Below are 18,049 nucleotides of genomic sequence, written 5' to 3'. Positions count from 1 at the left end.
TTGACTTTCTCAATTCATCCTCTATATTTATTTTCCCTTGCCTTTTCTGTGTCTTGTGCTATGAGTAATATCATTGCATTTGTCTTCCAATTCACTGATTTTTCCTTCATTTGTGTCCAATCTGCTTTTATCCTCATTCACTGAATTTTTAAAATTATATTTTCTAAAAAATTTCTATCAGTTCTGTTTTTTTTTCAAATATTTCTGGGGCACTTTTAGAGTATCTTATTGGTTGCTAATTTCTATAGTTCCATCTTTTATTAAACATTTCATAGTATATATTCTATATCTGATTATTCTACTACTGAAAGTTTTCAGATCTCTATCTCTTTCCCTCCTTACCCCTTTTCTCATAACTCATGCTTCCTTATGTTTTCAGTGATGGTTCTGAGCTTGTGTCTGATTAATGTTTATCTGTGGGAATTCTGAGTATCCAATGCTGGGAACGCGTTCCTCCAGCATTGAAGGGGATTTCCTCTTTACAGGTCCTTGCTTTAAGATGGGAATCCCATGTCCAGGTACCCACTGTGCTGCTGGCCTAGGCTTCTGTCCCTGTCCACCGCTGGGCTGATATTAGCCTTGGACCTTGGCCAAACACACTTTAATGGCTCTTATTTGCCACTTACATTTTGCTGTTCACGTTTCAACTCACTTGTCCTATACTTCAATTTCAAAAGTGAATTTGGGACTTAGAAAAAACCATCTCCTTGTTCATTGATGAATGAGACTTTGACTGTCACGAGCCTCCCTTCCCACAACAAAAACTCCGTTCCATCAGCGCTCTCATGTGCTGCCATAATTGATCAAAGTATGCCATTGTATTTGACGAATGTGGTTTGGCAGACCTAGGTCATCATAAAGAGTCATGACCTGTCCGAAGTTAAAAGTTCAAAGAGAGTTGTAGGCTAATGTCAGTATCACTTCATTGATGCTGATCAAAGTCTCCTTGAAGCTGGAAGACAAGCAGCGTTCACTAACTCCACCTTCGTGAACTAAAGCAGAGGGAGAGAACGCGAGTGCTTTTGTAATAACATATTTTAAATGGTAGGTGTGTTAAAATAGCTTGGCATGGCCTCAGATAGGGGTTGTGCACTGATCTTGCTCTTGTCGTTTGTACGGAATGCACATGTGCCTCAGTGGTGCTATGGTGCAAGGCAGAGGCACTGAGAAGTTGCATTATCTGTATCTTTTATGGATCAGTAAAGCTGGCATTTCTCCTGTCTCTTACTGGCATGCACGCTGTTCAGGACCTCATTCGCTCCCACATCTTTCTCTTCTCCTCTCCCAGCTCATCTTGAGAAGCCACTCTTGGGAGATGGCTGAGGACTACCCACCTGACCCAGCGCAGGTCCCTCCGTCCATCTGCCCAGCCCAGCTTAGCCACAGTGAGCATTCATCCTTTGCACATCTGATGCACACAGCCAATCCCAGGCATCTTCCTTCCCCTTGTGTGAGTTGGACAACTGACACAGTGATGCTCCACTCTGCTGTGGAAAAAAAAAATGGCAGGGGAGAGTGAGAACACCTAGTGGGCTGGAATGTGGCCAGCTTTTCTCTTTCTGTCTACAGCAGATACAGGCAGTGTCCCAGTAGCCCTGGGGAGGCCACCTTCAGTGTCCCACTACTTCTTGTGTCCTCACTTTCTTCTTGGTGACCAGGCATCTCTTCGGTATACTCTCTCCCAGGAAGGTCCAGGAGGGTAGAGAAGGGGTTCAGCCCTTCCAGGTCATGCCCCAGCAGAGTCAGCATGCCTCACCTTTGCATGGTGCTGTAGTGTCTATGAGGCTCGAGGCCTGCTCACCCCAGAGGCCAAGGCTGCCCACCCTGGGAAAGTAGCCATGCTGCAGGTTAAGGACAGTCTCAAGGCCGGTTAGGACAGCTTCTCAGCATCAGCTCAAGCTCAAGCCCTGGAAATCTCAGGCTTTGCAATAGCAAAACACAAATCTGTTAACTTACTCCTCCCAAGAGAATTACTTGGGAAAAGATTTTATAAATATTCAAAGGTTTCTGTGAACAGCCTGAGGCCAGTTGACCCCGAAGGCAGCAGGCAGCAAACCAGACAGGAGCTGGGAGTCTTGCTTGTATGCACACCCTCTCCGGGTGTCTGTGGAGCCATAAGCCTGGGTGGGTGTGCTGATGCCACCACCAAGGCAAAGCTCTCAGCAACAGGACACAGCCAAGAGGAGGAGGAGCAAGGCTTCCAAACCAGTTTATCTCCTATATTTAATTAAAAGGAGCCTGGTCCAGGATCTGCCTGCAGCCAGCAGATACCTCACAGTTGCTGGTGGTTAATGTCACGAGCCTTCTGGTCTTTGCCACCTACAGATGCTGGGCCTGTGGGTTCCCCTTCCCTGCTCTCATTTCCTGCCACCTGCCACGGGGGCTGCACAGGTCACATGTCCATGGTCAGTACCTGTACCTGCTGGTTACCTGTCACCAGGAGCTGGCGAGGGCTGCTTGGTGGAGCACAGGAAGAAAGGGGATTGCCTGCAGGACCCCATCGTCTTGAGGAGCCTCAAGGAAGTGGGAGCCTTTGCAGAAACTGCTTGTTCAAAAGTAAAGGGCACTCTCTGTTTCCCCTGGGTTGCTCTGTATTTCCTGCTGGTACTAGCTCTCTTTTTATACTGCTTTTATTATGAAATATAAAACACATAAGAGTGCATAACTAAATAGATACAACTTAATGAATGATCAAGCAAACACAGCCCAGCCAAGAAATAAAATGCACCCAGCATTGCAGGAGACCCCTCCGGCCTCACAAACTCATACCCATGTGTCCGGCCGCCCTCCTGGGAGGCACCACCTCCCGAACTCTTGTGTTCATCACGCCCTTGCTTTTTTTTGTTGTTATTTTTCATTTGCTTACTTTTTTAAGTTTTACCACCTAGGTGTACATCACTAAATAAAACAGGTGGCTTTTGTCTGTTTGGGGACTTTGTGTATATGGAAGCATGGAGCGTGTTTTATGTTTGTGAGACTCATCTGTGCTTTGTATAGCTGCCATTTGCTCATTTTGTTGCTTTATAATATTGTATTGTGTGAATTCCTACAATGTATTTACTTGCTCTGTGGTCAGTGAACACTCAGGTTGTCTGCATTTTTGATAAACACAGATGAAGCTGGTACAAGTAGCCCTGGGGTGCACGGTGGGCACATTTCATACACCTCGGGGTAGAATTGCTCATTCATGAGGGCGTGAATAGGTTCGGTCTCAGGAGACTGTTCCAAATTGTTTTCCAAAGTGGGTGAACCTATTTATGCTCCCACAAACAACACAGGAGGGGCCCTGCTGCTCCCCACTCTCAGTAGCACTTAGAACGATCTTTCTAACTTCCACCAGTCTGAAGAGTGTGGAATGGTGCTACCCTGTAGTCTTCATTTGCGTTTGCCAGATGTCTAATGAGGTTGATGGCATCATCTCTCAGGGCAACCTGTGCTTGTCTGTCTCCGTCTTAATAAGAAAATGTCAATCAAGGCATGGAGGAAGGTGGAGTAGTACAGATTGGACATGGATTCAGAAACCAGAGATCAGATCCCATTTATTATTACTTTTTTTTTTTTTTTTGTAGAGATGGGGTCTCACTCTGTCCCCAGGCTGGAGTGCAATGGTACAGTCTTGGCTCACTGCAGCCTAGACCTCCCGGGCTCAAGTGATCCTCCTGCCTTGGCCTCCCAAAGTGCTAGGATTGCAGGTGTGTGCCACTGCACCTGGTTCAGATCCCATGTACTATCTCCATGACCTTGAGATCACAGACGTCAAAGATTAAACCATAGGAAATACTTTGGAGTGGTATATGGTCATCATTCTTTCAAGGCCAACTTTTATAGGCATATGCATCCACTCTTACTGCTATGGCATTTGGACAGCCCTTTACACCTCCAAACTATTAGGGACTGGGACTTCACGGCTCACTCTCAGAGTCTCAGATCTCGTGATCCAAAGGGCTGCAGCTGTGGAGAGGGGAGAACAAGTGGAGAAATGGGATCTGAACTCTGATCTGAACATTGTGGATGTGATTATGAAGCTAAATTGGGGGATTTGCACCCATTTCATGCCCTTTCAGCCTCCACTGAACCCTCAACCTCCCCTAATCCTACAGGTCTTCCAGGGGATCTCTTGCCTACCCATGAGTCAGAAGCCTCTCGTCGCATGCACTGCAGTGGGTGTGTTGTTCCCTGCCTGGCGTCAGACTCCCGCATCTCTGTTCACCAGGCCCAGGGGGCGGGGGGTGGTGCTGAGTGTAGCCCAGCATGACCTTGAAGACAGAGCCTTGGCTGGTCAGCACGGCTGGCACAGCTCTGGTTTCACTTCTGTCTCTTGACCCCACAGTAGATGTCATTTTCTTCTCCTGGGGATCTTACCTGACAATATCATCACTTGAAAATGTTTTAAGTCCAGCCCTGCTGCCCTTTCCTGCAATGAGAGCATGGGAGGGAGTGAGGCAGGCCCTGGGAGACAGAAGCTTCCATATCCCTCCATCTCTGGTCCAGAAGATGGCTGGTTAAAATGCCCACCAGACACCCCACCCCTACCCCAAGCTAGGTGGTGGAGATGTCCATCTTGGATCTGACCCAAATGCAGGCCCTGGTGAAGAAAGGTGAGTCCAAAGGGCTCCACAGATAATAAGGGCCCATGGATCCCCCGTGCTCATCGCCCTGAGCAGCATCACTGTTACCGAGCACCAGGCTCTCCTGACCACCACCCAGGGATCCTGGGCCCTGCTACATCTTAGCCATTGTCCATTCATTGCCAACCTGCTGGAATTTCCTTGTTGCAAGCTCACCCACTGGCATCATCATTGAGTGGTGAACTGGGCATTCCTGGGTAAGTTGGCAAAGTCCTTGACCCTGAGGCTCCAGACACTGCTCTCTGGCTGCCTTGCCAGGTGACAGGCCCCAGAGAGCTGCTGCTGATCACTCAGGCCAGGGCGCTTCCTCCCAGGGTCTTACTGGGGACTGGCAGGCCTGGGGATGATGCAGCTCCATCCTCTTTTCCAGGATCAGAGCCAGAGACAACAACGGCTCCTATGCCCTGTGCCTGCTGCATGAAGGGAAGGTGCTGCACTATCGCATTGACAAAGACAAGACGGGGAAACTCTCCATCCCAGAGGGGAAAAAGTTCGACACACTGTGGCAGGTACCCGGCCTCCTCTCCCCACCTTGTGGGTAGAGTACAGGGCACTTGGGGCTTCTTGTCCCATGGACTCTTAAATATAAGGGAAAATGGACCACCCACTGTCCACAGTGTGGTCCCCAGGCCAGCAGCAGCCCTGGAACTCGTGAGAAACATACACCTGTACCCACACCTGGGCCCCTGTCCCACCTGCCCATCAGAGCCCTTTTTCAGCCTCCAAGTGGCTTCTGTGTTTGAGAAGCACTGGTCCAGGGGCCATCATGTGAGATGAACGAAGGTTCCATGGCTTGTTAAGGGCCACTCAGTCCTCAGTGTCACAGGGTGATGTATGTGCAGGGCTGTGTTCAGAGTTTAACAAGACACCCTCTTTCAGAGAGCTGGAAAATATTTCTTCCTAGGATAATCTGGGTAGACTCCAGAACGGCCTTTCAGACAAAGACACACAAAATAGAGGCATGGATGGCCAGGGAAGGAGGCCTGGGAACAGCTAAGCAGGCCTTTGCTGGTGGTGCGAGAGGCTGAAATAGACAGTAAATGTCGGGTGCCCTCCTCATTGTAAATTGAGTCTCTCTCCTGTGGAAACTAAGGCAATTTAGGAAACACATCCTAAATTTAGGAAGCGTACTCCCCAGGCTCCAGGCTGCTGCTCATACGCATTGCCACAGCCCTAGTCTAAAAAGTGCTTATTCCTGACCCAGCTACTAGCAAACCCTGAAACAACTCACAGTTTGGAAGTTCCTTAGGCACTAGTGAACACTAAAATAATGCTCATCACCACTTTTCCTGAATTGCAGTGCGCACAGATTGCTTGTCTTAATTTTGCATCACAACTACACTGGCTGATGATGAAGGAAATAACAGTAACAGTGCTTCATGCACCATCTTAGCAGAGCATCCTATAAACTGTAGTAGTTTCAGAGACAGGGAGGAAAGAAAGCCAACCGACTCTGCCACCACCCCACTGCCCCAGAGCACCAGCTACCTTGAACATGTATGGGTGAGGAGCGTAATCAGGGTGCATTCAAATTTCCTCACCCAGGCCCAGCTGGGGCCACACATGCAGTCAATATTGAGGAAAGGACTCAACTGAAAATCCTGTCTTTTCAAAAACTGAGACCATGGAGCCTTAGTCCCTTTAAAGCACTTAAAGTTACTACATCCAAATGTGACCTGGTTTCTAATGCTGTAATTGGAAAATCAAAATGCTGGATATGGTCATATTAAAAATATTAGTCACAACATTTACATTTACACTGTCTTTTGATCTTATGGTTCATTGGCATGTGTTATCATCGACCACAGGCTTTGCTTTCTTTTAATGATATTGATCCGAATAAATATTTAACTTTTCTACACTTGAGGCCCAAAGCGCATGAGAGAGGTTTGTAGGGAATGTTGCCTTCTGGAATGCAAAGGCACCTGGAGTCCTCTGTGCCAGCCTAATGCTCCAGGGTCCCAGGCCCCATCACTTACAAACAGCCATACATTCACCTTCTCCAGAAAGGGCGTTCAAAGGCTGAGCACTCAGGTAGTGCTAAGCATCTCAAATTATTGAGAATGTCCTTCCCAAGACTCCTTACTATTTTTATTCATTCCTCTGGTAGATCATACCATTCAGGCCTAATTAAATTCTTTCTCATTGTGTATTTTCTAGGCACTGTATTTAGGAAACTACATCAAAAATACCAGCAATACCTTCCAATTTTCCATGCATGATTTTGTTGATTTTTCTTGACAGCATCGTAAGGTACTTCTGTACCCTACCCCAACTCCAGGGCCCCAGTGCTATTTCACAGAGAGTTGGTGATTCTATACGACCCTATTTCAGTATTGTTTACTGTAGACCAGGGATCTGCAAACCCACAGACCAAATCTGGCTCTCAGCCTGTTTCTGTGTAATCCTTGATGGGAATGGTTTTTAGGCTTTTAAAGATGTTGTTTTAGATAGATAAATAGATAGATAGATAGACAGACACAGATATGGTATGAGGCCAATCAAAACCTAAAGTACCTCTTTCTCACCTTTGCAGGAAAAGTTTGCTGCCCCTTGCCCAAAAGGGACGATCCCTAGCTGTGGGCCCACTTCCCCCGCTACCCTTGTGGACTGGACTTATGCATATAAAAGCATTTATGTGTCTTGGGGTCACTTTGAAAGCCCAATAGTCAGTCGGCAGCTCTCAGTCCCTATTTCTCTATTTCCTGACCTTGTTATTTACCACACTTTCTTACTTTTTTCTCTTTCAGCTGGTTGAGCATTATTCTTATAAAGCAGATGGTTTGTTAAGAGTTCTTACAGTCCCATGTCAAAAAATCGGCCCACAGGGTAAGTTCCCGAGATACTGGAGTCTCAGTTTTTGAGCTATCAGTGACAATCAGCCTCATTTTAGACTTAAATGATTGCAGATTCAGGTTGGATAAGGACTTCTTTTTATGGATTGATTAATAATGATGTCAGATCACTCCAATTTTACATATTATAAGTCAAAAAATAGCCGGTTGCAACTAGTAATAATTTGTCTTAATTGCATGTGGGAAAAAGTAAAAGAGGATCAAAAGAGGTACCTGCAAATAGTGTGCTCCCTTCTCAAGCAGAGCACATCTGATCTCCTTGATTGATCTGCAGTGGGGAGGGGAAGCAAGTGGTTTCCACGAACAGAGCAGTAATTGTCCATGCTCTCTCTATGCAGGAAACAATGTTAATTTTGGAGGTCGTCCACAGCTTCCAGGTTCCCATCCTGTGGTAAGTGTCGTTAGGAACACCACTGAATGAGAAGCTGTTGCATATTCATAATCACAAGTGAAAATAAAGTTTTAGCCAACAGGAGTAGTGGTCATTGAGATTTTGATTGCCCTTCAAAACATACTCCTTGATGAGCTGGGATTGCTAATGCGTATTAGACAGAATCAGCCTACTACTAGTGACAAACTAGCCACATTTTCTTTCTTTCTTTTTTTTTTTTTTTGGAGACGGAGTCTCATGCCACCCAGACTTGAGTGCAGTGGTGCAGTCACGGCTCACTGCAACCTCTGCCTCCCGGGTTCAAGCCGTTCTCATGCCTCAGCCTCCTGAGTAGCTGGGATTACAGGTGCCTGCCACCATGCCCAACTAATTTTTGTATTTTTTGGTAGAGATGGGGTTTTGCCATGTTGGCCAAGCTGGTCTCAAATTCCTGGCCTCAAGTCTCAAGTTATTCTCCCTCCTCGACCCCCTAAAGTGCTGAGATTACGGGCGTGAGCCACCGCTCCCTGCCTAGCCACATTTTCTTAACTTCTCATCCAGGTGAAATTCTCTTCATTTTTTGGAGAATATACACAACGAAGAGGAAACCCAATATTAAATCAGAAATAGGCCTCTTGCAATATTTGAGAAACGGGAACATATTTTTTAACTTCGTCCTTGAGCTGTCTATGTTAACACACATGTGTAATCCACAGAACCCCAGCTCTCTCATCCCTCCAGCCTGTTAGGAGGTCAGGCACGGATTTATGCTCTAAGCAGTAATTCTCTTCCTGCTCTTCTCTTGGGGACTTCATATGGACTTTCTATGCCTTTTAATGCCATCTGTGAAGTATGCCCTCTGCACCTCACTTTTTGCTTGGTAACACTTGAAAAACAAAATCCGCAGAAAGCCAAATCTATGTCCTGCCCCCAGTAGGGGCAATTGGCTGCTCAGTGCTGCGCCCAGGTTTAAACAGTGGAGGCCGTCCAGGGGCAGCACTTGTTATCAAAGGCAGGGAACTTGAATTTGCTAAGATACTAGTGACCTTTGGGATCAAAATGTAATTCCTTTATGGGGATGTGACTTTATTTTGCCCTTTACAAGGCTCGCAGGCCCGGCAACTCTACCCTAATATTATAGACTCCATCAGACTTCATGGTGGATGAGGGCTTAGGGCTCTTCAGATGGATGAGGGCTTACGGCTGAGAACTCTTAAAAGAATGTCAAGCCCTGTGCTTAGTCATCATCACCCAATGGCTTCAAGAACTTAGATATTTTGGAATAACTGTTTAATTGACTGGTAAAATACACATGGAAGTATGCAGAGGCCCCAAGTGTACAACTCAATGAATTTTCACAAAATTTTCCACCATGGAACCAGCACCCACCACGAAGAAGCAAAACAACTGAGCACTCGGAGCTACTTGTAGTTTCTTTAGGGTGGTTTGTCTTGAGCTTGTGACTTAGTAAAGTCTTGTTACATAGTAAATGTAACAGCTCTAACGTTTTAGCCTTCAGTGGAACATATTTCCCAAATATATTTCTAGATCCTTCTCCCCAAGTGGTAGGCCTTTCCAGAAGCCTTCCCAATGATCAGATGTTGCCCGTGGTGGATCTCATGGGCAGGGGCAGGAGGGCGTTAGCAGTGCAATTATAGAAGCGAGTTTAAGTAGCATGTTGTGGAAGGGATCCTGTATTTGTTTTCTGAAACATTTACTCTTCCTCTTTGCTGTTGTGGTTTCTAGACTTGGTCAGCGGGTGGAATAATCTCAAGAATCAAATCATACTCCTTCCCAAAGCCTGGCCACAGAAAGGTGCTAAAGTATCCCCTGCTTGCTGTCCAACTAAGTGGTAGGACCAACCTGCACTCAGCTCCCGCCCGCCCAGCCTGCCCTACGTGTGCGCTGCCCTCCACCTGTTGCCACTCTGCTTCCAGGCCTCTTTGCCCTTGCTCACACCTGCGGATCCTGGGCAGCCGCGCCCCAGGTACATCCTGTGCTTTTCATGTGGGTCCTCAGTCCGTCAGCTGGAAGTCCATCAGTGTGAGCATGCTTTCTCTGCCCAAGCATCATTTTAAAGTCGTTTCAGTTGGCGTCATCTGTCGTAGCTAATTGTCACGTTGGAAAATCTTTTCAAAGATGGCCAATTTACTTTTTGGTGGCCAGAATCACATGTTGCAGTGTTCTGGTAATTGATTATGTAAGTTACATTGTGACAGAGGGAACGCCAAGGTCTTGTGAGGTGTGCTGCACAGTGAGGTCAGGCAGTGCATGGTGGCCTCATTACGGCTTACACGTCTAACACAGAACTGCTAATGTGATATGTACAGAAGTGGTGCAATCTGAGGACTAGAAAAACCAGTTTTCTTTTTGAGGCAGTAATGTTGACATCTGATTGATTTCCATGTTTTGTTCTATTATTGGATTTTGAGGGAGAATAAAAATAAGTTCTTTTTAATGACTTCTATTTATAATGACTCATTCATTCCTTCCTTCAAAATATGTATATGTAATGTGTTTGAATTGCTTTTTTCCCCGTTCTACTTTCATTATCAGTGGGGTAAAATTGATTCTTTGATCAGTAATTCTTTTTATTTTTATATTAACTAGAGTTTTTACAACATTTTAGCATACAATTGAGCTTCCACTCATGAAGTAGGTTGCCTAAAGTATTTATTAGAAACAATGGAAATAAAAGGCATAAAACCCCTGAGAGTTTATTTGCTAAAAATTTTTCAAGTTTAGTCATACTCAAAAAGTTCTCAATCATGTTGACTATAGAACAGAAAAAATTTAATGCGGGAAGAAAAGGTGTATCTTACACCTGAATAAAATAACTATGTCTGTTTTTCATGTTTACCCAAGGCAAAACACCCCCACAGATTACTCACAGTGGCTAAAGAAATACCTAGAAAATAAGTTTTAGCGTATCTTTAGACTACAGGAGAACATGTTGGAAAAAAGTTGAAGAAAATATCAGTAAATGTGACCATCTGAAAAGAAAGAAATATATGTATGGATAAGAACCATAACATCATCAAAAGAGAAATAAGACACTGGGAGTAAGTAGCACTAATGCTGACACATAGATTAATAGCTTTAATATACAAAGAGATTCTGTAAATCAATAAGAAAAATATTAACTGTCTACTAGGATAATAGGTGGAAAGTATCAGTAGTAGTTTATAGTAAAGCAAATATAAATAGTTCTTAAACATATGAAATGTTGTTTAACTTCATGAGAAGAGAAATGCAAGTTAAGACTATGGTGCTCAAGCGTCCACCTATGAAACTGATCCACATTTTAAAAGCTTGATAATACTGTAGTAAAGGCGTGGTAGATAAGCACTTTCACTCTTCCTTGGGGAAGTCTGAAATGATGCAATCTGTAAGAAAAGCTCTGCAATTTTATTTCTAAGTATATACAGATATTCTTGCATCTATGTGAAATCAAGTACATGTGAAGATGTTTATTCCAAAATTACATAATTGACAAAGTCTGATAATAATTTAAATGCCTCTCAATGGAAAACAAATGAAATCAGCAGTAAAATTGCTACTATGAGAGGCAGCTGAGATCTAGAATTGTTTCCAAAATGTAATTTTAATTGTAAAAGACAATGTCATGCACACACGCACACACACACACACACACACATACAAAAACACACACATATATGCAGAATGTGTTGAGATCGTATAGAGTATCCTAGAAAAATACAGAAAATACTGGCAATGCTGGTTGCCTCCAGAATAAGAGATGGGAATGTTAAGAAACCGCACTTTTCATTGTAAACTCTGTTGTATCTTTTTAAATTTGAACCTGTTAAAATTTTTTAATCAATTTTTTAAAATAGAGAATTAAATATTAGAGTGTAATTAATCTGATTTATATTGTGAAAATACCTCTCTGGCAAAAAAAGGGTTTGCTTTCTATTTAAATTTATAACCAACTTTAAAGTATACATTGAATTCTTTATAGAAATAAGAAACTGGGAATAAGTATTACTAATAATATAAAAAGCCAAAAATATTGATAGATAAATTTTAAAAGATCAAGATTATATAGTTTAAGTTATAGATTATAAATATTTTAATGCTTATCAGATATATTTTAGAGCGAATAAGTATATTTTCCCAAATACATGGGGAACTTTCCATTATGTAATCAGTCATGAGAAAAGAATTGTGAGAATTATGTCAAATATCCCATCTCATTAGCTAAGAGATAAATAACTTTCTTCAACTTGTTAATTTGCTCAATGCAAGTAGTTGTTTTAATAATTTAGGCACAAAAAAATACATGTTAGAATTTGAATTACCTACAGCATCTAGGTAGTTAATGAAAAGTATGTTTCGATTTGAAGATGATTATGAATTAGATAATTTAAATTTTTCATAAAATTACTAACAGGCTGATGCATTTTAAACTTGTCTTTAGAAATCACTAACATACTGCTGAACGCAGTGGCTCACGCCTGTAATCCCAGCACTTTGGGAGGCTGAGGCGGGTGGATGACTTGAGGTCAGGTTTGAGACTAGCCTGGCCAACATGGTGAAAACCCATCTCTATTAAAAATACAAAAATTAGCCAGGCGTGGTGGCACATTCCTGTAATCCCAGCTACTCGGGAGGCTGAGGCAGGAGAATCACTTGAGCCTGGGAGGCAGAGGTTGCAGAGATCATGCCACTGCACTCCAGCCTGGGCAATAGAGCAAGATTCTATCAAAAAAAAAAGAAGAAACAAGAAAGAAAGAAAGAAGGAAAGAAAGAGAGAGAGAGGGAAAGAAAGAAAGAAAAAAGAAAGAAAAAGAAAGAAAAAAGAGAGAAAAGAAGGAATTAGTAACATACTTATAAAATATAAACAAACTTAAGAATACAATTAGTAGTCTTTAAATGAATTAAACCCCTCCTAGTATTAATCCTGGAATTCGTTTCTCTGCTGCTTTAAACACTGAACCTTATCAGTGTTTAAATAAGTGGAAATTGAACAGCAGCATCCCTAAAGACTTCCAGGGAGCTTTTCAGCTTTGCATCTCAAAGGTAAATCCTCTAAGAAGATTAAACTGAAATCTGTCCCAGAATTTCCAATTAAAACCCATTTTTCATGTTTTATTCCAACACATACATTGGGGATTATAATATTTTAAAACTTACGTTTAAGTACAGGGCTCAGTGGGAAGAGAAAAAAGAAAGAAACATTCTCAAGTCATACCATTTTTGCTTGGTAATGCCTTAGTAGACCAGACCCTTGAGAAAATGTGTTTTCATGTAATTATAAAGGAACAGATTTTAGATCTTTGCTGTAAGAGAAGAGTAATTGCAGAGGTCAGGTGTTATCACTGATTTTCATTGATCTCAGTGCAAGGCTAATAGCTTATTTCCCAACCAACAGTCCACCCTCATCTGCAGGGATCTACTGGACCAGGGTCATTTCACCAAAAAAAAGGAAAGCACACGTAGTTTATTGCAGCCAATATTTCTAAAGCCAACTGGCTCTTTTGTCACTGTTATTGTGATGACTGATGACTGTATTGCCATCTACATTACTGCTGGAACAAATTCCAGGACTAACACTGGGAGGGGTTTAATTCATTTAAAGACTAGTGGTTGTATTATTAATTTTGTTTATATTTTATAAGTATGTTACTGATTTCTTTTTTCTTTTTTTTTCTTTTATTGTGATGACTGATGACTGTATTGTCATCTGCATTACGAATTTGAACATGTCCCAAGAATCTGGGAGTAAAAATTAACATCTAATAAATGAATGTTAGGATACTTGGCAATCAGGAAACTCTGAATGGGCCTGTCAGTTACATAAAGCAATAATTTTTCCTATTTTGTTCATTTCTAGATCCCCAGCTTTTAAACATAGGCACTGAAAAAATGCTTGTCAAATACATTTTCTATTTGCAGTTAAACCTTATCAATAGGAAATCAGGGACAATAATTTATACTGATTATTGCAGAGTGATGTCATTACCTGAATTTATAAAATTTAGGGAAAAGTCACCAGTTGCTCTTTCGGAAGGTGGAAAGCTAAGGTGGCTAGTGCCATCTAGTGGTGAACTGTGGGTTTGAGCCTGTTCTGAATATTGGTAAAAATGAGGAAAATGGAATGGTCAACATTTCATTTACACCTGTTGCTCACTGTGCAGAACAGATGACACTTATTGATTGGGACAGAATAGAGCTCTCAAATACAAATGTAGACATAAAGAATATAAGGCAAATAATAATGTAGATTGGCAATATATTTTTCATTACAATTAAAAATTATTTTAAAAAAATAATTAATATTTTTACAATTTATCATTATGCCTCTGTGCTCATTCTTTACAAACTCCTCAAATTTTTCTTTATAACTGAGCATTTTCTTTTAGAGGTTGTTTTGGTTATTGTTCTACTAAGTTGCCTATGCACCAAGTGCTTTGTGAAAGATGAAATGTGCATTTCGCACCTTCATCTTTATCATAAGGAAACCACTCACTGTTCTTTTAACAGACTCAATAGGAAGCCTCCCATTTCTTCTGCAGTCTTCCAATTGTGGTATCATCCTTTGCTCCAGTCTCGTTAGTCATCAGAAATAGGGGCAGGGAGCCCAGGACTCTAGGTAGGAGAGAGCTGATGTGGTGTTGTTGAGAGACATGAGGGTTCTTTGTGGTTTGGCTTAAAACGCTCCTCTTCACATAGTGGTCTGTGCTTGGCAGCATGGAAATGAAGCCCTGAGTTACCTTAGCTATAAACGTGGAGTTCTAACTTCCAAGGAAGATCTCCCATCTGTCTCCTTATCCATAAGCCAAGATAGACTAGGGGTGAACAACACACTGCTATTGAGAGTATAAATTATTCCTGCCCAGGAGTTTAGATTCTCTGTGTCCATCACTACTAATTCTTACTGATTCCTGACACCCTAGTATCCTTTTCAGCATATTTTGACAACCCCATCTCTGTTTTAAAATTCTTCCCTACGGGATTCATATGTCAGGGAATTGCATTCTGGTTTAATTGGAACAAGCCATTTGGAAGTCCTCCTGGTCTGGAAAACAGTAGAGAGGCTTTAGCCCCAGGATAATGTCCTCAGTGGGAGGGAGAGGAGTCTTACATCAAGAAGCGGTGATGGTCCCTCTCCTTGCCTGTGATGGCTAATCTGAGGACATCCTTTAATTCCATGTCCGTTCAAGTTTTGTCTTTGGATCTCAGAATGTGCCTGCTTGCAAGGAAAATCAAAGGAGTTGAAATGACAGTAAATGTTAACCCTGAAATAAGCTTAGAAAAAAAAAAAACTATTTTCAGCCTAGAATTGGTTGTGGGAGGCAACTGAGCAAAAGAGGAGGATAGAAAGCCTTGGTAATCACCCAGTTTCTGTTAGGACAGTTTTCCAGAGGCAAGGTAATTGTATTATAAACCAGAAGTGAAACCACAGCACAGTCCTGTAATCATATGTAAATGTTTAAAAGAAATAGATTGTCATTTGGAATTATTCATTCTTATTTCTCTTCATTAGCATAAAGATTTGAGAGAGAGCTAATTTTTAAAGCACATTAGTTTATACTTCGCATATCCTGGTTTTAGAAGTGATTTTCATTCATTCACCCATCTATTCATTCATGTGTTTGTCCAACACATTTTTATTGAGCATCCTTGTGGATGCGGCACAACTCCCAATGTGGTGAACAAATGTCTATGCCTCCTGGAACTTATATTCTATTTTCATTCTTGATGTATCATAGTTACTTCTGTTAATCAGTTCAGTAAGAATGCTGAGATAGTCTGTGAGAAAATGGATCCCATTGACATCACTTTTACAAATAACAACAGATGTCCTTTACCCTCGTCAATGGGCTCGGGCCATGGTGAGCAGTGCCTGCCTCTGAAGTGCTCAGCAGACCCCGTGAAAGAAGGAAGTCTGGGTGTTTGGAGATAATGGCTTAGTGGCTGTAGAGGTGCATCGTGACTTCATTATTCTGTTTTTAGTTTCTGGGCTTGTAATATTAATAAGGCAGATGAGGATTTAGTGTGTGTCATAAGATAAGTGACTGTCATGTTAAGCTTCATGTCTCTGTTTCTTTAACTTTCTCCAAAATCTGGCAGTATCTCATTTCTTCGTGGCCAGTGTTCGGGCACTGAGAAGGTCAATCGATGTATAGAATTGCGACTCAACTCACTCCAAAAAAAAAAGGCATCTGAATCATGGTTCTCCTGTGAATTAAATATAGTAGCAAGAAGCCAGAATCTTGTTTTAATTTGGAAGAAAGGGTGGATCAGGAAAACTCAAGATAGAGACTTGTAAAAGGGAAAAGGGAAATCCTTAGGATAATAAGGAGTAGATTCCCCCACCCCGTTGTTGCATGATATAAACTGATGTGGATCAAATAAATAATAGGGAAGAATGCTGTTAACAGGATGCAAAACTTTGTCTCAGATATGCCACTGTTACCTGCTGTGGATATTCGGAAGAACTGCCTTCTTTCAGCTGCACGAAAAAGGAGTCCCAGTCTCACAGGGACACTGATTTCCAGCAGCAGCCCTGGCGGCAGGTGCATTGCCACCTAGGTGGCAGCAGCTGGCCTTCCCTTGGGACCTGTAGTCACTGACCAATGCCACCCTCTGGCATCCACCCCAATGCTGCTGCATCTCCACCGAAGATAAAGACTTGGGTGGAGACTAGGAAAACATGGTTTGGAGTTGGGAAGTAGGTGGGAGCAGCTAATAAGTACTAATTCCCCTCTTTAAATAGCTTCTATATAATATGAAATTGAAGAGCATGAGTTAAAGGAGGAAAATGCATCCCAGGGGAACATGCAAACCATCAGTGACCTTCGGCAGGTGGGAACAGGATGTGCAAGGGGGTGAGTGGGGAAGCAGCTCTGTCCAGGCCAGTAGAGTTGAGTCTCACCACATCCTCTGAACGCCCCGCAGGGTCCCTTGGGTTGTAGCAGCACAAGCTTGCTTTCGCCCTTGCAGTATCCAAATAATTGCCCGAAGAATGAGATCAGCCTTATTTTCTTTCTTGTTTTTCTTCATTCTTTCCCTTGTCTTTCCTGCAAAAGTTAAAGCGTGATTACTAAAAAATAAAAATAATTATGCAGATCAACTTAACATTTGTATGGATGAAAAAGACGACCTGTTGTCCTTTCTGTGCTTTAGCCCTCGCCTGCCCAAGGGAACCGGCCAGAGAGTACCGTGTCGTTCAATCCGTATGAGCCGGAACTTGGGCCCTGGACTGCAGAAAAAGGTGAGACCTGCTTTCATTTAAGGGATATTCACAGAGCGAAGCGCGCGGTCACTTGTCAGTCTGTAGAGCTGGTTCGCGAATCCACCCCATGTCTGTGATTGCGATACAGCACAGTTAGCCGTGGAGACACTCACGTCTAGTGGCAGGCGGCAGACGCCATGCCCATGGGCAGTGGTAGTGCTTTGGAATGAAATGGTCTTTCCCACCTCCCTCACCTAGTGACACTGGAAACGTCCATGCCGCTCTTCAGAATTTCTCATCCCTTGTAACCTTGATGCTGCTCTGAGTTCACACTCCCATGAAGATGATGTTCTTGGAAGGATCAATCCTGATGTGGGGTCCAGCCCCAGGTTGTATGATTCTTGACTGCATTGCAGGCCCCCAGAGAGAAGCACTGCCCATGGACACAGAGGTGTATGAGAGCCCCTACGCAGACCCCGAGGAGATCAGGCCCAAGGAGGTTTACCTGGACCGAAGTCTGCTGACGCTGGAAGACAAAGAACTGGGCTCTGGGAATTTTGGAACTGTGAAAAAAGGCTACTACCAAATGAAAAAGTAAGTCACTATGCTCCACTGCACCGCTCTCACCCTCACATGAGCCCCGGTTCTAGACACTACCGAGAATAACAAAATGTAACCTGGCATGACTAACCCCTTTTTTAATTAACGCTATCATTCTTGTTAATTTCTGGTACACTATAATGAAAGTATCCATTACTTTTAATGGCAAAAACTGCAATTACTTTTGCACCAACCTAATAGTACGTGCACCTTATGAAAAATTAGAAAATAGAAACTAGCAGAAACATAAGAAAATAAAAACATCAATCTGGCGTAGTAGCTCATGCCTGTAATCTTAGCACTTTGGGAGGGTAGAAGGATTGTTTGAGGCTAGGAGTTTCAGACCAGCCTGGGCAACATAGCAAAACCCTGTCTCTACAAAAAACTTAAAAGA

At 42.8% G+C, this 18,049-nt stretch overlaps 1 protein-coding gene across 4 annotated transcripts in view; it reads left to right on the top strand.

The window, feature by feature from the left end:
* Positions 1 to 18,049, top strand: part of SYK (spleen associated tyrosine kinase) — a 79,620-nt gene that overhangs the window by 44,362 nt on the left and 17,209 nt on the right. For 3 of the 4 annotated variants that reach the window (XM_012472220.2, XM_064361580.1, XM_012472219.3), the window contains exons 5-10: positions 4,999 to 5,137; positions 7,379 to 7,457; positions 7,822 to 7,874; positions 9,600 to 9,668; positions 17,007 to 17,094; positions 17,472 to 17,649. In XM_012472220.2, the coding sequence (XP_012327643.1) occupies positions 4,999 to 5,137; positions 7,379 to 7,457; positions 7,822 to 7,874; positions 9,600 to 9,668; positions 17,007 to 17,094; positions 17,472 to 17,649 (606 nt within the window). The remainder of the gene's footprint in view (positions 1 to 4,998; positions 5,138 to 7,378; positions 7,458 to 7,821; positions 7,875 to 9,599; positions 9,669 to 17,006; positions 17,095 to 17,471; positions 17,650 to 18,049) is intronic. The other variant, XM_064361581.1, reaches the window with a different exon arrangement.

This window comes from Aotus nancymaae, unplaced genomic scaffold (assembly GCF_030222135.1).
Source record: "Aotus nancymaae isolate 86718 unplaced genomic scaffold, 86718_ANA_hifiasm-v0.15.2.pri h1tg000041l, whole genome shotgun sequence".
NCBI classification, from domain to species: domain Eukaryota; kingdom Metazoa; phylum Chordata; class Mammalia; order Primates; family Aotidae; genus Aotus; species Aotus nancymaae.
This window is presented reverse-complemented; position numbering and strand designations above follow the sequence as displayed.